Here is a 21,595-nt window from a genome sequence, read left to right as displayed (position 1 = left end):
TTAAAAATAACAAAGAAAGAAAGAATTATAAAAATAACTGAGTTTGAGTTTAGTAAAAAAATTATTAAGAGAATTAAACGATGTTTTAAGCAGAAATTAATATTTTTTACTTTCGATTATTGAACAAAGTGTGAAAGAGTTTAATTTTAGCGAGACTGAGATAATAAATATAATAAGAGCCGTGGATGGTTGATACATATGATGAAAAAGGGTAAGGGGATAGTAGATGGTAATGGTGATTTAACATGTCGAGTGGTACGGCAAGATAGCCTCTATAGTTTATAAGTGTGCAGTGGTAGCTAACCCGTGAGCCGTGGAGCCTGCCGATGTGGATCAAGTTATGCGCGAACGGTGGCGAGTTTTTACTACGGCTGAGTGAATGACCGGTCAGAGCCGCCTCTCGCTGCTGCGTGTAGCCGAGTACGACGACCAGAGTAGCGGTCGAGAGTCTAGACTCCTGTATAGTATGCTATATCCGTAGATAATATTATATGTAAGAGCGCGATGGCTGGCGACCAAGGAAGGAACTTATTTCACCGTCAATGTATATTTATATGATCAATGCTGGTTCGTTGATTCCCTGATCCGCAGAGCCAGCGATTGTGCTCGGATCCACTGATATAATACTTTATTTATCAGCAGATCGATCGTATTTTCTCATTGAAGCTGAAGCTCCCTCTGCTAGAACGTCGGGCATTCCGGTCAACGTACTGTTGACGTTCTGACTTAGTATCTTCAACGCGACTTAATTAGTCTTACGGAAAAGTTTTCCCGTAGGATTACGTCGTGAGTTTACTGTCAACAAGGTTGTTGTTGGCGGAGACCAACAAGCCACGTTTTATCTTTCTCGATCTGGAGTCTCAGCACCGATGGGACTGTGAGCATTCACACACTAGAACAAACACATGTGTCTTCTGGGTCTTGCAGTAACGAAAAGTACCGAGCTGGTTCTCGAGAATCAGAGACTGGAATAGAAAGGGGTGGGATGGGATGGGATGGCGAGGATGGCAACTCCTTCTGAGGGAAAATCCGACTGATGTTAGTTAGATATTGTTTGAGTTGTTTGGAGAAAAAAAAAAGCTTATACACGGTTACATTTCACTCGAGTTCCAGCTTGGAGCTTGCAGCTTGCAGCTTCTAGTTTCCAACTTGGATGTACCGTAGCGGTGGGTAAGTCATTAACGGGATTTCTTCACCACGCTACTCATCCCTTTCATCTTTACTCGCTTAGGAGCCTTTTTCCTGGAGCTTTTCACTCTCTGGCACGGGGTATTTTACTTTAATTTAACAACACGGAGATATATACATCTGTTGGGCGCAGAATATAAGCGGTTTTGTATGTTAGCTATGTGTGTGTGTTGAGCGAATGTAAATGTGAATGTTATTTATTTGCCAGAGAATATATATATATATATATATATATATATATATATATATATATATATATATATATATATATATATATATCCACAATCTATGCATGCACATGACTGTATGCCCGTTAACGTGATTACCTAATTTACATTCCAACCATTTGCCGGATGTAACTGTCAAAATGACTAGCTGCTAGATGAAGTCAAATCTCATTCCCGGTATTTCTTTTTTCATTATTATCATCATCTCACTGGTGGTGTAATTGTAGAACAGAAATTCAAATCAGACTCAGAGTCAGACTCACAGACTGAGAGCAAAAGTGGCTTGCTACGATACGATGTTATTATCTGGCGGTGGTAAAAATCGAGACGAGTGATGGAAAGAGCCGCGAGTTACAGTGGGGACGGTACAGAAATAAATCACAACTTTAATTAAATAAATCGCTGGTGAGAGAATAATACAAAGTTTTAAAATTATAAGATAATAAAATTTACCTGGTCGGCGATTTCCGAGAGGTCGTGGAGACTGATGTTGTAGATGGCATTCCTGTAAAGCAAATATATATGGAGATTAATTATAATGATTAGTCGAGTATTAATGCGACAGATAGATAGAGATGGATAGACACAAATCCTGGTGGGTTTTGTCTATAATTGAGCTTAAGTGACACAAGATGGAGGAAGCTTTTGGGGATTTGATGCGCGCGTGCTACCTCTACGGGTGCTGTCATCGCCCAACTCATCGATCTTCCTCAATTAGTAGGGCTGTGCATAATTATCGAGTTCAGTAGCAGCGGCTCGGGCAAAGGGCGAGGGAGCAAAGAGAAAGAGAAGAAAAGAGGGAAAGAGGTACGTGCCCGCGTGATAAACGTGTGCATCCATTATCGGAGGCTCGTGACGGCTTAGCTCGCGGTCGGACGTGAAATTGATTATGCTCGGTATACCGCTCTCGCGCCCACCGCGCCATTCGCACCGGCATAGACATAGACACACTGAGAATCCCCAGCACAGCCGCCGTTGCCGTTTCTATCTCCTTTATCTCTCTTCCGTTCCCGTTTATTCCCATCCTAGTCTGCATTAATTCATTCCCAGGTTTAAGCTTCTTTTTTTTTTTCTCCTCTTATTATTATTATTATTATTATTATTATTATTATTATTATTATTATTATTATTATTATTATTATTATTATTATTATTATTATTATGGCATGGTGATAGTCCTACTGTTAAAAGTAAAAGATTTTTTAACGTTACGCTGGCTGTTAGTTAGCGAAATTTCGCGCCCGAAGGATAACCGGGGGTAGACCGCAATCGCGAGCAGAATGAGCTCGTAAAAAATTTACATACGAAAATGACGGGAGCGTTTTACGGGCATCCAATTTTCTTGGCGCCGTGAAGCGCTAGACCGTTTAGAGATGTGTCTTTTGTGAAGACAAGGAAAAAGAGGAAGGGAGCTTTATATTTTTTAAACCTGACAAATTTATAATGGGTTTAATATGGAGGCAATGCTAGACCCACTTGTAATAATACTTAAAATTTATCTCTTATTTTTTTAAATAACTTTTTAAAAATTCCTGAGGTACGTTTGAGTGTGAAGGAGATTAGCAGAAGAGGGATGAATCAAGAGTAAAAATAAAAGGAAAAAAAAATGGGTGTTTAAATAATTTATAAAAATTCTTAGACGCGAGGGTTAGATGAAAGTGTAGGGTAGATTATGTGATGGGGTTTAAACACGGTGAAAAATATTACCTTGCACCAATCAGGATAAAAGTCGGCGCTCGTTCGAGAAGTTTGAAGTGCTCGACGTGACTCTCGTTGCCCAAGAAGCGCTGCCCAATTACTTCCCCTGGAAAAAATAAAATAAAAGTTTAAAAAAATAATGTATATAGTAAAACACGTTGGTAAAAATTTGTGAGTTAAGCTGCTGATAGTAAATCGAGCGTCGCTTACGTGTAAAGCATTGCCCGCTCGCATGTACACCTCGCATTTCTATTCGATTCGGGGGTCGGAGATCGGGGTTGAGTATACACTACATTCCCCAAGTGTCCGATAAATTTGCGGGTTCTACTCTTGAAAAACAAGGGGGTCTTAAGAAAACAAATTTATGGACAGATAGACGCTAGACGCTAAGGAACTCGAGGAATCGCGGGCTGCTTTTGTTTAAATAAAGTAAAAAAATAAATTCAGAGGGGTAGAACATGAAATATTCTATCGTGCCTTATGTGTATTCTCGGCATTGAGTTATATTCAATTTCCAAGCTCGGCTGTGCTCTTGAAACATTGATAAATCTATTATTTGTGTCTCGGTCTGGAGAAAACACATTGAATCAACTACCTAGATTTTTATTTTGTTTCGAGCCACAAAAGTTATTTTTATACTTTAAAACTAAACTTTTCTCTCCTTTTTCCCTCCTGGAAAGTGAAAAACCATCTGCAGAAGCTCGAGAGAGACAAATGGGAAAGGAATTTACAAAGTTTACCGAGAATAAAAAAAAGGTTTTTTAAATAAAATAATAAAAAAACAAATAAATGAGGGTAAGACGTGAATGAGTGACTGAGAAAAAACTAAAAAGTATCAAGGAAAAATGGAAAGTAGAGAAAAGTGGAAAAAAACAAAGTGGTCGGTTCTTGATCACGTGTCGCTCGTAAATTAAGGTCGTACCCGTACTACACCACTGTTAGAAGCAGTACCAGTAGGAGTACTAGTTGTAGAAAGAAAGTGAGCAATTTTGGAGAGAACTAAAGTATGAAATTAAAAAGCTTTCGCGTTGGCATAGGATAGCCCCTCTGAGAGCCAGTCAGCCGGCCCTGAAGCATCACCACCGGAATGTATAATATGAAAACCGCGAAACCATGATACCGATTATTCCTGGATGAGAGCAATTTACCCATCACCGGGTTAATTCATTACCCAGAATCGTGAGTCTGAGCTTTTAAATTATATTACATACACGTCGGGTTTAATTTTTAAAAATAATGGGGATTTGCAGGCACAGTTGCCGATCGGGACGTTACGGGCTGTCAGCCAGATGAATTAATACCCAATGAGGTCACGAAGGTTCCCTACATACATACACCGATTGTTGGTGGTGTACATGAGCCTAGACATTGGATCGGTTTCAATTATCTCCGGGCATTTTGCTGGGCAAGACACTCTTGATTCGGGAAGCAGGTCCGACGAATTTACGGGGTCTGCTAAAGTGTTTTCACGTAATGTACACCTAAACCCCTATACTAACTCTGTATCCTATGCCCTATATACCAGGGTCCTAGTTACAACCAGGTACATATTATAAGACGTATATACATATATTGATAGGAGATAGACGTATTTACATGGATTATAAAGGTATACGCTCTATACGCACATCCATCGATATATAGATCATATTGATTGAGGCTGGAGACGTACCAGCACATACTGCTATTTGAAGCATAAACAAGTTAAATCAATATCAGCTTCTTAGCCCTTAGGCGATTGACTTGAATTTTGCGTTAACCAACAGGAGAACAGGAGTCAAGTATCCTCGACAAGTTCCTTCCATCATCCTCGAGGACACGAACGTGACGGACTTGCTCGAATAGCTCTTGGCCACCAAATGCCCTCGTTATTGCTCTTTGCTAAATGGATTAGAGTCCATTGCCAAGTTTCTGTTCTGGAAGGACCATCTACCACCCACGAGTGGAACTACCACAGAAGCTCTTCTTTCCCAACTGTATGTGTGGCTTGGTTCTGTGTGTAGAGAAAGGAAGAGCAGCCCTTTGATGCTCCATGACTTTACTCCACTCAGGACGGTTACTGTCATTGTCTGTATACTCGGTACTCCCTTGCTCTCCCGTTGTTTATTTTATTTTCATCACAAGGACTGCTAAATTGACGTGTCGAACGCGACGAAAGGGCCAGCCGGCGGACATATAGGACGCTGAACATAGGACATGCCAGTTTGGTATAAATGTATGTATGTATGTATGTATGTATGTATGTATGTATAAAGCTGGTGGCTGGGGAGGATGAGCTGGGACAACTCAAGTTGGCAGACAGACTGGCATGTATACACTCGTCGTGAATCATCGAGTCACGCGACTAGAGTGTGTACGAGTCAACGACGACGACGACGTCTCCACGTCGAGGTTGTCGTAGTGTTGTTGTCGTTGTTGCACTAGCTGAGACCGTGCCTAGTTGTACCGCCCTTCATCATACAGCTCACACAATCTACTCCTCTCTACGCTCACTACTCTTTCATCTTTTGATTAATTGATGTGCCACTTTTTATAATCTTTTTTTTTTTTTTTTTTTACTCTATTTAACTTCACTCACTTCCAAGTTGAGCCAAATTTGTTTATTCAGGGTTGACATGTAACATCGCTAATTTTTAAGTTTAAAAGAATAATAAAAAACATAGTTTATGATGTAAATATACTTGAGCAAAAAAAAAAAAAAAATGTTAATTAAGTTTTTTATTATTAAAGAAATTTAATAATTTAGTTAATTTAATAAATTGATGATCTAATTAACCCGAGAGTGAATATGGAGTTTGGAGTATAGAGCTATTCTAGTTGGTAGTTTATTAACGATAACCATACCATGGCGATGTATGAAAATAAATAATGAGGGCACTTATTTACATGGGAATAATTGGAAAAGTGGGTGGCGGCGATGGTAGAGAAAGTGTAGGTGGAGGTGGAGGTAGAAGTTAGAAGGGAGAAGGGAAGTAGGGAAAATAATATATTGAATGACTCGACGGAATAATGTACGTTAACTGTGATAATGACGGCGTTGGATGGTAGGGGGAACGATTGAGTATCGTCAGGGGTGTATTTCCTTTCCATATATCGTCCATTATTTGCAGTTTAATGAACGATTCTGAATAAATTGTAGATTCCGTGAGAATTATTCGAGCGATGCGGCTGATATCGCTTTATGCCCCGTTATTGGATGAACGACCGTCGAATCAATTGTACTTTAGCTGATAAATATATAACGTACTGTGTATCTGACCGACTGTAATCTCCAGTGATTTCCACGTATCAACATTCCATCGCATAATCCAATTATCTGATTCTTTCATGGTTGATATAATGCTAGAAAGACGGTTAAATACCGCAGTTCAAAATCAAAACTTTAAGCAGGTTGAGTTAATTTAAGGTATTGTTCTGAAATATGCAAACATGAACCAATAAACAAGAGAGATTATAAAATCATTATCACCGTGATATAATTAATGACTATAGTCGGTGACCTGATTTTTGAATAGCCTTTGTTATTTATCAGAAAAGACTATCAAAGAATTGTTAACAAACTCAGGAAGGTAATGAGCAAAAGAGCGTATGTTCCGAGTATGTTCCGAGTATGTTCCGAGATATTTACCGGGACTGAGAGTAAATCAATAATTACTTGTATTGGGTTTCACATCAAAGACTTGACAACTGGAGCTGTCCTGATGTGGCGAGTAAGTAGTTAATGTCAAAACAAACGGAAATCCAAGAGAGAAAGGGTTCAAGATTATATAAACATATATAGCATACAGTTACTTTACTCTAGAGTGAGCATTACACATGGTGGTACTGTGAATTGCGTTGTCTTGTTTTCCCGGTACATTGTAAACACGAACTCGGTATAGGAGAGTTAGGGACAACTTTGTACACGTTTGTGCTAGGTAGAGGCAGCCTGGTGGTACTCGACTATGCTCAATGCATAGTTTACAGCGTCCTCGTACTTGGCATACATTTATCTCTCCTATAAAATGATGACATACAACATTAGGTACCTATATATTAATTGGCATATTCATACTCTGCTCTATGAATTACAACAGGGAAGCTCTAGTACTACTATACTATGCTATACTGCTATACTGCTCTACTGAAATATTGCACTATATACCAGAGACAACATTAGCAATCAACGAAAATTTAATTTATGCATGCTAAATGCGATACAGACTATTGTTTACTTTCTTGAGAGTCTGCTTTGTTTCACAGCAGTGTATAGACGCCGCCTTCAGAGGGCGCTGCCAAAATAATATCAAAGTAACGTCACTACTGTCAATACTAATTACTCGAAGGCATACGGGATATGCGAATACCTGTAAAAGAGGATAACAAGACAAATACGCACAGAGTGTTCTACACTTAGTACGAATTGCAAACCGAAGAACGAGGTCGGGAATTGATTATTTGAGAAATGAGAATATACAAGTGAAGGAAGTGAACTGAATTGAACTACTTGAAGTACCTTGAAGAGCATGTAAGGAAATAAAGAATTGGTTGGAAAGGAGTGAAGAGAATAGAAAGGGAGATAATCTGGAGCACAGCTGGTTTATACCAATGAGGATGTCTCTCTTGTGACTAAGGACTCGGTAATTGCGTCGTCGTCAATGAGAGAGTGAATTGTAAAGAAGAAAGAGGAGGAGAGAGGAGTTTTGAGTGGAATCTAAAGAGGGACAATGCTAGAAGTAGTTTAGAGGGGCCAAGGGAAACCGTGATTGCGCCTCTTGTGATTAACGCTCGAGTTTCTTCGCCGATAGATTTTCAACTACGTAATACAAGCCTCGGGTCTTTTGCCTCTCGGACGGTTGTTTCGGTCCAACTTGGTTATTGTCCTGCGAGCGTGTACACACTGTTGAGGGAGTGTTGTACTAGATAAAGAGAAATTCAGAGAGGAAGAAGGAACTGAGCAAAGGAAAAGGAGAGAGAGAGAGAAAGATTGGAGAAGTGGAGCTATTGCCCGAGGCGTAGGATTTAACAAGCGGGGACAGGAAGAACCCAACGGGGCATGTGGAGTGCCTTGGCATGATGACGTGAATAAATTGCAATTTGCTTCGTTTGTTTGTCGAGTGCAAGACGAGAGACTATGTGCGACGTAGCCCACACTGTGTTTGCTTGTCCTCCTATTGCTACTGTTGTTGGATTTTGTGACTCCTCGGCCGGTATGTACTGAGTAGCTCAGTTGTTAAACAGACATACAGAGGGTAAGCTTCTGAAAATTGTCACTCTGGTATGTTGAATCACCGCTAAAGTGCCCAAATCATTCTCCTGATTTGTTTCACTAGTTTATGGGGAAAATAGTTGCGCTTCTAATGATAAATAGCCCTGTTAAATGGCTCTGAGGGTGGGATATACTCACTAGCAGTTAAGCCAGAAAAGTTAACCATAAATAATAAAAAGTAAATGAGATAAATAAATAGAAAGGGTAAGGTATATTTATATATATAATGAAATTGGGGATTAAGCTCTCGGTGAGAAAAGGAAATACATCATCGAAAGTCGGGAGAAGCTTTTGCCGGAGCAGAGCGCTAAACAAACTGATTTAACGGGTGAACGAGAAAGAAAATAAGAAAAGAAAAAGCTTACCAATTGCCGCTATAGTTAAGTACAGTGTGCATCCGCTCGCTATTAACTGTTGCGATCCGGTCGCCTTGCGGAATAGAATAGCTTTCCTGTTTTATATATAAATAGACAGATGGACGATGATAGATAGAGAAAAGGAAGAGAGATAATAATGACAGTGTATGAAACTACAGAACAGAGCAGATAGATCTCAAGGCAGATAGTTGGAGTCAGAGTCGCGCAATTCTATCGTAGATCAAAGCTATTTACTCCGAACAAGAGTATAAAAGAGTCTCAAAAAATAAATGGAAAATAAAGAAACCGGTGGTATAGTTGTATAGTTGTATAGTGGTGTAGTGGGACGGTATACAGCAGTTACGGTCGAGCTTATCCAAGCTCTGATCGCTCGCCCGATCGAACGATTCGTCCGCGCTTGGCTTCCTAATTCGATCGTTTTATATATCGTACCCCGATGAGGAAGAACGCTTTTAGATTTTTCTCGTCTCGAGACCACGACACTGCATACGGAAGATTAATACAGAAAATAATCATTCTTATTGCTACACAGAAAGTCACTGCGGATATTCACGTTAGAGGACAGAAATCCAATAGATATAATTAAGCTCTACATTTATACCAACTAAATGCCTCATTTTTTTTTTTTAATCTATTTAGGTTGCTTGATATCTAACAAATGTAAAATGTAAAATGTTACTGGCCCTTACTTCCTATTATATACAACCGCGGACTTTTAAGTAACTCGGAATATCGGGATGGAAATTCCCCGACTTAAAACTTTCCCATGTCGAAGAGGACGGTACATGCTCGCTCATACCCCCAGTATACATATGGATGTACAAACTCACAGGCGACGCTTTAGTTCGAACTTTGTCTGCTGGCTGCAGTTCATGCACTAGATAAATACAGATACAGATATTTATTTATAAATAAAAGTTGAAATAGTGGAGCATGTCCGCCATACGGTTCACCTCCCACGTCTCAGCGCTCCTTGACCCCTGGACCAACAACTCTTCTCATGTGCTGGAGGAGTCCTAACGTCTTGCTTTGGCTCAGCTCATACTCATCTCGACAAAAGTCGGCGAAGCTAAAAGGCACCCACCAGCTAAAGCAAAGGTACGACCAGGTCAAGCAAAATGGTGTCTTTGCGGTTGCTCGAGAAAGAGATACTAATCTCGGGTGGATTAGAACCTAAAACAAAAACTATGCTCTACATGAATCGAGAGCTTTCATTTCTTCGTTTTGTTCTTTTGTCTAAAGAACCCGGTAATCATCATTAAAAGTAGAACCCTACACTTGTTACTCCAATTCTTTTTTTGTTAATTTATTTCAGTTATTTATTTCTTTCTTTTTCTTTTTCTTTTTCTTAATATTTTTCCCTTTCCCGAGAATTTTATCCATCAGAACAATTTTATTTATGATATTAACGGTAGTAACCGGAGGAAAAAAATATTATGAGAAGGTTTAAAAAAATAAAATGGGAATTCGCAGACTGAATGAGAATCAGGCAAAAGCACAATTAATTTTCTGTATGAGTCACCTTTTAGCTTTTGGTCTTTCGTTCCTCTACTATTTTTTCATTTAATCTTCGCTTCTTTTTTTCCCTCTTTCTCTGTTACTTTGTTATACTGTTGGTCTTTTCGAGGCAGAGCCAGTGCGTGGTGGGATTTCTGTCGTCCGTCCAGGAGTTATGAAAATAATATGGCACCTAGGTGGAAATTAAAATGCCACAGCTATAGTGGATTAAAGTAAGAGCGTGGGAGCGGGTGCATTAAGTCTACCCTGGGAGGGAGAAAGGAGTTATTTAGCACGCGATCTCGCGTGATATCCAAATCCGAACGCATATATACACACAGACCTAAGTCATACATCGTCTTCACCATCCTCGCTGTGAATTTTATTTATACATTGCTCACTGCGAGCTCTAATAGCCACTCTAAAGAGTAAAGAGTGTAGACGGGAGTCGCGAAAGCTGATGCGTAAATGTTCTTTTTTATTTTATATTTATTATTATATATTTCATATCCACCCTCTATTATAAATCGCTTTCTCTCGGCTGTCCTTTCTTCGGGCTGGTCTGTTCTCCCCCAACCTCCCGCCTTTTCCCCTTTTATAGCTGGTAGACTGGAGGTAATATCGCAATAACGCACATGCAGAGGCAGCTTTATCGTCTGACTGGTGTATTCTAGTATACGATACATTATTCTGCGGCTCTTGCATCCGCGTAATGCACCAGCACCAGCACCAGCACATGTCTGCGGTTATGGCTTTTATATCTTCCTCCTATTGTCACACCTATCATGTTAAATTATAAATTGATTTTATATTTTCTCTCTTTATCCTTTTTTTATTTAAAGTCTATTATACTGTTAATAATAATAATAATAATAATAATAATAATAATAATAATAATAAAAATGATAATATACAAAAGATTAATTTTTTACTTTGACGATTTAACTAAAAATGTTTTCCACTGTGCTCTTCTTAATTTAATTTAATTTAATTTGTTATTTTATTATCTGAGTTTTTTTACCCAGAGAGTTATATTATTTTTATTAGTTTCAATTCATTATAAAATTACTCTAAAAAGTTTTTTCGCATGAAATTGTTCAACTGTAGCAATTCATTCAAACAAAATTCTTTATTTTACTAAAGACACCAGTAGTTTAAAAATAAAGAAAAGAAGCTAAAAGTTGGTAAAACTTTTAACTAGACGACTTTACTACTCTACACTGGGTTCATTCTTCCATATTACGCTGAAAAGACAATGAAATTTTTTTCAGACATATTACAAGCAATCATTTTTTCAATCTTTCTTTTCTGAGGATTGAAATTTTATAAATTCATTATAGTATACATTTCAAACGTTTGTGTAACAATCAAAGTTTGTCGATCGTTATCGAAAGAAAACTACTTTAGCATATAGCGTAGGAAGAATTAAGATGAAAACTACCGCAAACTATTAAATTTTAAGTATCATAACTGTAAGGTTAAACTTTAAAATTTTTTTACTATTCAAATAACAAAAAGAAAAAAAAAAGAGAGAGACCAATAACTAATAACTATTTTAGTATCTATCGGCAGTTCCCTCAATTTCGGTGTAAAATTGAATGAGCATCTTTTTTAATTTTTTTTTTTAATCAATTTTGTGATTAAAAAAAAAAAAAAATGGAACATGTTGAGCGCGGGTTTTAGTTACAGGAAATATCGAGCTATTAAAAGCCACGAGTAACTTTATCAGCGTATATTAGTTGGCAAGTTTTCGGTGGTAAAAAAAGCACGTGAAGTAGAACGAATTTCAGGGCATAGTAGATACCCGACGGATATTCCAAGAGAAAATAAATAAATAGAAGAAATGGGTTTGAAAAATAGCTCGCGGGTAATCCGTATTCGTGGAAGGTGGAGAAGTGCCTTGTTAGCCGCTGGTTGTTGTTGAACATCGTACATTAGTTCTAAAATCCGGTTCTCTTGCAACACCACCCATCATCATCTAATGTTTCGTGAATAGAGACTGAATATAAAAAGCCCCACTAAAAACTAAGGCATTATGTTTGTTAAAAACACGTTTGAGATATTGGAGATGAACGGCGCTTGCCCAAGGCGATTCCCACGTCCAAAATAAGTCTAAGAAGAGAAGAGACCAATCTGCCAGGTCCAATCAAATCCAATCGAGCTTGTGCAAGATTTAGTCGATTTCAAAAGATATTTCGCGATGAGTTTCGCAAATTTCCACGGGCAAATGAACTGCAATTAATGCTGTTGTGTTTCTATTAAAAGCAGAGAGAGCAGATAAGAGTGGTGGTTTGTCTGGAGGAAATGGCGTATAGTATGGAGAGGAGAAATGGCCACCGTACTTCTCATTCTTAATGGTGGCTGGACCCACCGGAACGATTATAACTCGTTGGACTCATTTACTGTTGTGCAAGTGAAGTACAACTGGGTGTATTGCTAATAGCGTTGAGCAATGTGTATCGGAAATGGTAGGACACCTCAGGCTACGGTGAAATTCTGGTGGCTTTCAAGAGGAACGAGCAGAAGAGAATGAGACGAATAAAGACGAGAGTAAATGTGAATTGTGAGATAAGAGATGTAAGATGTTAGCGCGAGCTCAACTCTCTTGAACTTTTAATTTTCCCAGTTTTAGGTGCTTGAGAGTAAATACGAGGACACGTTCCTGACGACGAGAGTGGAGCAGAGCAGAGCGAGTAAATGTGGAGAAATTACACCCCTCGGTCGTTCCTCCGAAAGATAGACATCGGCTAAAACTGAAACGGGGTTGGATATATAGATGTTACTATTCCTCGTTTAATACACACACACACACACACACACACACACACATAAAGTAACAAAATGATGACAACCACTGCATTGTGACGTTGTGAGGAGGTTTTTGACGCGCCAATAGGAATCAACCGAGTGAATATAGAAGGTCTTCTTTGGTATAATCCAACGTCCGGACAAAGTGCTCAACGTTCAAATTTTTAGCTTACTTTTTTCATTTATATACTTTACAGCAGTACATATTTCTCTGGTCTATTGTCTTTTCCCCTTTCATCTGGCCTGGTATTTTTGTCAGCGCATTTGGGCTGGACGGCACTTTACAATATATGTAAAAGGAATATAAATAAAAAACAAAAAAATAAAAAAAATAAAAAGAGAGTAAAAGAGCTTTAGTGTGCGTATTGGGTATACACATGTATATATTTCCCCTCTGGTACCGTGGTACGCTGCACTTTCTCCCAAAGTATTACTCCGAACAGGTTTTTGAGCGAGTTAAACTATGTACTCCCATATATCTATTTATCTGTAGAGACATGTTACATATTATATATATTATATATTATATATTATATATACTGTCTGTCTGGGTGGCTGGCTGGCTAGCTGTCTATATGTGAAGGTATGGTTATACGAAGCCCATAAGCTCAGCGGATGCCCCAGGGAAAACGTGAGGATGAGAAAGCTCTATATGGTTGAGCTCTAGCCCGAGTTGTACCTCCAGGACTCGAGCCATACTCATAGAGAGATATGAGAGGAATACCAGACGAGTAGAGGCTAAACTGGACTTTTGGATTTCGGCCAAGCTAAAATCGAGCCTCTGGTAAAGACGATGGCTGGATGCCCGGAGAACCCTTGAACATAGTCACTGTTTCGAGCAGACAAAGTCCGTACTGGGGCCATCAGACTATCAGAATTTTAAATTACGATGCTAGATAATACTAGATAATAATGGCAATATCGATAAACATAAAAAAAAGTTAACTTTATCTACATGATAATAATAAAAATGAAAGAGTATTGAACTCGATGGCAGGTGAATTGAAGGCGAATCAGATATGTCTGATGCTCATACGGCGAATAATGCGGGAGAGATTACCGGTAAAATGCACGAGTTCGACGTCAATACAAAAGACTTATTTCTCTGACAGCCGTGTTGGATACACCCAGTACTACCTTCTACATTGGGGGAAGTTAAGCTCTATGTACTTATTGTATCGACAGATACATTTTTTCCATTCATCTCTTCTGGATTTTAGTATATTTTTTTTTTCTTTCCCATATTTGTTAGAAACAGAGATAGAACGGTGTATTTTCTTATACTCTGCTGTTGGTTACTGTTCATGCAATAGGATAGCTTGTAAGCATTGTTATTGAATTAACCGTGGAGGTCAGTAGGTTCATTCGCTTGTTAGGTGAATCCTATCTGGTCCAGACGCATTCAGCCGTTAATTATTCGGCCGGGAAATTCTCAAAAGGCATCTCTTGACTCGATAGAAATTCCCGACGGCTAGTGAACCGAGTTGATGTTAAGGATCACCTTCAAGTGGAGAAGAGGAGGAGAAATAAGAGTAAGAGTAAGGATAAGAGTGAGGAGAACAAGCAGAAAGCAAGTAAAAAATAATTGGCTGATCGTGGCTTTAAAGGGTCTGATAACCCTCAAGCGTGAGATAAGCCTTCTGCTAAGATAACCGCTTGTTCGGCAAAAGCTTATCAGACTTCTTGTTACTCGTAGATGCTTTGAACCCACACTCATCATCCACTATTTTTTTACAGCCCACTCTTCTCGGGTACCGCAGACATCAGACAAATGAATTGAACCGTACCGGAAACACTCACAGACGCACGAAACGCCAGATTCAACGAACAAGTCTTTTGTCGTTAACTTATATATAAGAAATACTCTTATATATATATATATATATATATATATATATATATATATATATATATATATATATATATATATATATATAAATGCGAAAATAGAATGAAAAGGAACTTTTATAAAAAAATATTAGCCAGTGTTAGTCTGTTAGCAAAACCAAGTAAAGTTAACTAAAGAGGGCTTATAAGGATTAATGCCTCTTGGCGTTAACCCGCTATCCGCTAATACTTACTTACTGTATACGTTATATATCCTTGGTTCCCTGTACGGGTTTTTGCGGATGAAATATGAGAGGATGCGGGCACAAGTTATTGCACCCAAACTTCTGTACGCTCAAGACTCATGCCCACGTATATTAGTTATATACGTATGTGGATCTTGATGAGTGGAGAGCAGGATGTTGGAGTAAATAGAAAGAGGAGCTTCCAACCCGCGGAGTACTTCCTCAGTTCAAATTCATGTAAACATTATTGATTAATTGATTAATTAATACTATCAGAGTATTATGTTGTGCTTGGTGAGAATCGACTTAATTATTGGATATGATTTTCCATTTAATGAAGTCACCCGGGAAATAGAGCCTACCGGATGCTTGGGCTGGTTGTTTTGCGGTCTAGCTCCTTCTGGTGGAAAAATGAAATGTTTTGTTGGCTGGGCTTAAATTTGCTCGGTGGATTGCAAAGAGAAAAAATAAAAGAGATGGAGAAAGCTGAGAGTAAAAAGAAGATAATAAAAATAAAAGTAAAAAAAAGTAAAAATGGCGTATATAAAGAAATGGAAGTTGATTCGAGGTCCTCGATTTTTGTACGGAAAAGCGCGTGGTTCGTTTGGCAAGGCACCAGAGCGAAATGAATAGCAGCATTGAGGCGACGCTGAGTGGGAGTGTGTTGCTGATGGTAGAGGAGAATATCCTCGACGAACGAGACGACCAAGTAATAACCAGTACATGTATATAGAAATAAACCTGCCCGAGTGTGAGTAAATGGAGTTGAGTTGAGTTGAGTTTAGGTGTACGGTGTATTACGGATAGGATAGGATAGGAATTGGACGGAGAGAAAAGTGCTCTAACGATGAGCCATTCAGTAGTACGGGCGCATCGACCTGCAGGTTGTAGGCGGCTAGAAGGCTAGACACAGTAGTATAGTAGTATACTAGCGGTCCTGTTGTAGACGGTGAACTCGAAATACGTGGTGTAGTTGTAAGAAAATGTAAAAGCTCCAATCCAGTAGCACCACCTTGCCTTGCCTCACCTCACCTCACCTCACCTCAATTCCTTTCTCCTTTCTCCTTTCTCCTTTCTCCTTTCTTCCCAATGGTTAGTTATTCCATTCTCCAGTTGTTGAGCTCCCCCAGCAAAGGAAGGTATAAGGTATAAGATAGGGCCTTCCTTCAGTATTCTCGTCTTTAACCTCCACACCAACACCTATTCAAGATTCTTCGATCCTCTGTCCGTTACAAGCACACTTGGAGAGAATGTCGAGAGCTAGGAAATTGCTAGTCCTATCTCAAGACTAGACTCGAGACTGCGGAGGTGAGTAGATAGGAGTAGTGGGTCTATTTGGCACACGGTTAATCCTAATGCCGCTAGCAAGACTTAGGTGCCTCGAGCCAACTCGGGTGTGCCAGACCCGGGATTATTCGCGAATAAGGACAAAGTGGAAGAGTGGAAGAGTGGGTAAAACTTACTGTGCAGAGAAAGATTGAGTGCGGGCATTACGCCTCTTACTCTTCTTGTGGAAAGAAAGAAAGAAATAATAAAAAACGACGATGCTGATAAAGAGGGAGTTTAAAATTGCTGGACTGGATGACTCGTAATGGACTAACAGGCTAATGTTGGTTAATTTCGGCCCCCTGACCCTTCCGCCCGTTGATCACTCTCTCCAGTTAGTTCTTTACAACCAGTCGCTCGGTCTATAAAGTCGCCATTGCCAATTATCAGAGTCAACTGGTACCAGTTGACCCGACATTTTTATATTATATTTTATATCTCATTCATGAATCCCGAGGCGTCTCACTCAGGCACGCCCTTGGACTGTCTATCTTTGGCATCGTATTCAGATGTTACTAATATATAGATATCTATATATTACTAAAACTTTACTTAGACTAAAGCTAAACCACAAACGTAATGTGTAATGCCTATCTGAAGATTATCACGATCATGAAGCTTGTGAGTGCCAATCGGTTATACACATTTATACCTGAGGAACCAGACGCGTGGGCTGAATCTTATCGCTAATGCCTCCAGGCGTGATTTCATTTGTCAGTATCGTGACGCAAGATGGCTTAAACTTGACTCTAAACCTCAAACCTTCTTCTTCTTCTTCTTCTTCTTCTACTTCTACTTTTTATTCTTGTTCTTGTCCAATCCCATCAGTTTTTTACTCTTCATCTTGGTATTCGGGCAGTACCGGTATCCTTAGTTAATATATATATATATATATATATATATATATATATATATATATATATATATATATATATATATATATATATATATATCGTCCGGAACAATCTTGTGGCGTTGAGGAATCATCGAAACATCTTTACTGGATCCCGCGGCACTTAACAGCAACTCGAGAATTTCCGGTTTCGTGATTCTTGCTCGTGAACTTGCTGTTCCGTAACACTCTCGTGAGACTTAACCTTAACTACGTATATACTCTCATCTATCTTGTATATAGATGTTGATAGATATATATATATATATATATATATATATATATATATATATATATATATATGTATGTATGTATATAGTTAGTTATCCCTTTTCTCAGTACATCGCTATATATATTAACAACAGTTGACGTAAAACTTTGGCCGTATCTTGGAAGACAAGTTTGAGTCGTTAAATGTCCAGTTAGATCGAACGAGAGTCACTGAGAGACAGGAATTTCCGGCTTAGAAGGATGAGTGTAGCAAATTACTCGACTTTACGGGCTCGGAATGGTATCGACAGAGCCACCGTCATCCTGAGACGACCACCAGAACAACTGAGGTGGGTATTAGGAAGACAAAGAGCCAGCTGGCCTCGCAGAGACAGAAAATACCATGCATGCTAGATAATACCTATATATAAATGGTGGTACATATATAAATGGTTAGATACGGTTAAGATGGAGATGGAGATGAAGATGGCTGTGAGGGTTGCAAAGGTGGAGGGTGCAGGGTGGAGGATGGAGGGTTTGGCGTTGAATTATGCCACGTATGCAAAGTGCAAGCTATCGTACCGAGTGATAAGGGAGACACGCGAGTTGTGCATGTCCCGTAGAATATAAGCGGCGACACTTTACCGTCGCGAGTATACTCTATTCCTTCCTCCTTCCTCCTTCTCCTTCTCTTTATCGTCGTCATCCTTCTTCAACACTACCAGAATGCTAGTATTACTACATGCACAAGATTAATAACCGGAGAGTGGTCTCGGTCTACTCACACTTATATACTCACACGTTAGTTCTTCCTCTGGTGTATCTTGCTCATACCAATGTGATCTAAACCACAGCCCGGAAAATTTGCATTGCATTTATGAGACCCCTACCACCACTATCCCATGAATTCGAAGCTTGTATTAACTCTTATACACTTTAATACTCTCCCAACACTGCAATGCTTTTATGATCCTACCAGTAGTGGTGGTATGTAGTATATAGTCGATGCTTGTATTTGATAAATAATGGTATATCCTCATTCATTCATTCGCATAATGCGACGGGCAATTTTCAATTGGAGTTTAGTAGATCAGAGAGATTAAAGTTGATGATACGCCATTGATGTGTGCACTTAAGTACTCTTTGGTGTAGTGCTGATTCAAAAATTTCAATTCATAATTATAATTGATCTATCACTTGTGTTTTTGTGTTTGTTAAATCGTTTATCAATTATTTTACAATTGATTGATAACTGATAACTGATAACTGATGATTGACAATTGAAAAGAAGGATATATTTTTGAAAATATTCCCTGATACTTGAACTATTAAATGAATTACTGCGAGCTTCGTGCCTTTGAATTTATGAATATTTCATAATAGCTCTACGTATACACATATACATATGTAGAACGTAAATCTTGTACAGGAACCATCAAATTATAACGTTAGATATGTGCATCATATCATACTTCTCAGCGATGACACCTCTCTGATATCTGCGAGTTATTAAATTTCACGGTATCTAATTGACCGAATCAATTCCACCGTAGTTATTTAATTGCTAATTTTACATGTTGCTACACGTCATTCGCTTTTTATGACCTACTGAGTTAATTAGATTTAAATAAATCCAATGATTTACTCTTCCTCTGATTTAAAATTGATTAAATCTTAAATTTAGTTGATTTTACCGTTAATTAAATACCATTAATAAAATTGTTATCGTTGTGTTTTAAATATACCGTCAAGGATGTCATCGATTTAACAAATATTTACCAGAAGAAAACTGTCAGTTTTAATGTCTCACACAAAAATAAAAATTATTTTCAACTATTCTATCGATTTGAGTTTTGCTTTTATTTTATTCTACCGTTGCTGAGGAACAAGAATAACTTTATATTACACGCAGTTTCACACAAACTCCCAAAGTAACCGAGATTTTTTGCTAGCAGTACTTGCAGATAAATTTATAATTCGTATAAATAGAAGTGTGTGCTTGTTTTTCAGATTAAAAAGTTACAAAGGAGATGGATGAGTATTTTTATCTTTAAAAAGCAAGCTTATTTAAATTTCATTTCATATTTTATTTTATGTTGTTTTATTAATAGATATTTTTCCGAGGTTGTTTAAAAAAGTAATAAGTATCCGGTGATTAGATACTGCTCTGTACCACGGAAATGAAAATTACGGTTCAACATCAGTGCAAATACTCGGGCATTGTAAAGCTGAATAATCTATAGAGCATATAACAGAACTGTGAGATGCGGAGCTGTACAATATGTATATCAACTTGAGGCGTACGTAATATTAAATTGCAGCGATGCTAAAAAAAATAATAAAAAAGTTAGTCGCGTAGTCAGCGAACCCTCAGGGCTCTTTACTTTGGTAATGTAGGAACTGCTAACGCAGAATTTCCTCGTTGCTATTTGTATCCGTGTGTGTACGAATCTGTGAAACTAAAAACCTAAACGCCACTGCATATACTCTACTATATTATACATATTAAGTCGAAAAAGGTTTCCAAGCTTAACGAGTTGTTCAAAGTTTCTTTTCACGGTTTATTTTATCGAAATTAACGTTTATGTTAATAATTATGTTCGTATACGCACATGCTATTAAACTTTTCCAAGCTGTCGTTAAATTAATGTCTCGGGAAAATGTTATTGTTGTCGAAAAACAAAAGATAAAAGGGATAAGTTATGCATAGATTTTTATTTTTCTTATTTTACATTTCAATTAAATTCCATATGAATTTTCTAACGGCAAACTCATTGTTCGTTTTTATTCAGTTTAATATCGAATCAATAGACTGCAAATAGAGCCAAGGCGGACAGGTAAAAAATAGTACAGCGGAAGGTGTGGTACGTATATATATATATGTATACATATGAGAATGGAAATTTCTGGTATGATGAATCGACCACGAAATGCAACAACCGACGAAGATTGTCATGACGACAAATCGTTTGAATTATCACGTTTCTGAAATATACCTACGGATAGAGCTATTTATTTTTCAGACACACTAATCGATTATTTCTCCCGGTAGGTGTAGAGTTTCAAGCGTAGAGAGACGAGAGACGAGAGTTGGAAGTGAAGGTAAAAATATTAAAAATTCCGCGGAATTGGCTATAAATAAAACCGTGAAACTCGATTTGTCATCAATCATAGTGGAGTTCTCAATCAATTCACGATTGGGATTCTGATTGGGAGCTGGTGCTGAAACTCTCTGATAAGTATTTCACCGCAGCAACAATAAAAATAATGACAACAATGACAACACCAGAACAATAAACATTGATAAATTAATAATAACTGAATTTAGCTGTCTGCAGGTTGTCGACTAGTCATCAAAAATTTTCACACTACACGCCATCGGGTGAAATAAAAAAAAAAAAATAAATAAAAAAACTGACAGAAAATAATAATCGTCAGTGCAGTGGGAGTGAAAAAATATGAAATAAAAAAAGTTAAAAATCGGTTCGCCACAGCAATAACGTATAACGAAATACAATTTTATCCGGCGCAGGAAAATTGGCCACTCGCCGAAATCCTGTCGGTGATAGGGACCGTTTGATTAATCTCGTTTCGTGATAGAGAGCTCAATAGAATACCGGCTATCCTGTCCATCTATATTTTTCCGTGTATCATATATATATACATACATACATACATACATCCATCCATATATATATATATATATATATATATATATATATATATATATATATATATATATATATATTTATATTTATATCATACATAGATTGTTATGTACTATCGAGCAGCGGAGAACCGTTTGTCGGTTGTTTGGTCAACTTGTTTCGACGATCCGCTGTGCCACGGCAATAACAAGCGGCAAAGTAGTATAGAGGAGAATCTCAACATGCTCTACTTCCTCTAGCATGTTTTCTCATCCAAAATGCAAAGAAACGCTTTTTAAAATGCCCGAACAAACAAACAAACAAACAAACAGATAGTCAATATAAATACAATTTCGAATTAATTAATTAATTAATTAATTACGTAATACATTAATGACGGCGAGT

The 21,595-nt window shown here is 38.0% G+C and overlaps 1 protein-coding gene across 3 annotated transcripts in view; it reads right to left on the bottom strand.

The window, feature by feature from the left end:
• Positions 1-21,595, bottom strand: part of LOC141527316 (semaphorin-1A) — a 94,354-nt gene that overhangs the window by 21,116 nt on the left and 51,643 nt on the right. For all 3 annotated transcript variants that reach the window (XM_074242736.1, XM_074242734.1, XM_074242735.1), the window contains exons 4-5: positions 3,123-3,219; positions 1,869-1,920 (exon numbers count right to left, since the gene is read on the bottom strand). In XM_074242736.1, coding sequence (XP_074098837.1) covers positions 1,869-1,920; positions 3,123-3,219 — 149 coding nt within the window. The remainder of the gene's footprint in view (positions 1-1,868; positions 1,921-3,122; positions 3,220-21,595) is intronic.

This window comes from Cotesia typhae, unplaced genomic scaffold, assembly GCF_013202065.1.
Source record: "Cotesia typhae breed Kobodo isofemale line unplaced genomic scaffold, CoteBio_Ctyphae contig_4, whole genome shotgun sequence".
Classification (NCBI taxonomy): Eukaryota; Metazoa; Arthropoda; class Insecta; order Hymenoptera; family Braconidae; genus Cotesia; species Cotesia typhae.
This window is presented reverse-complemented; position numbering and strand designations above follow the sequence as displayed.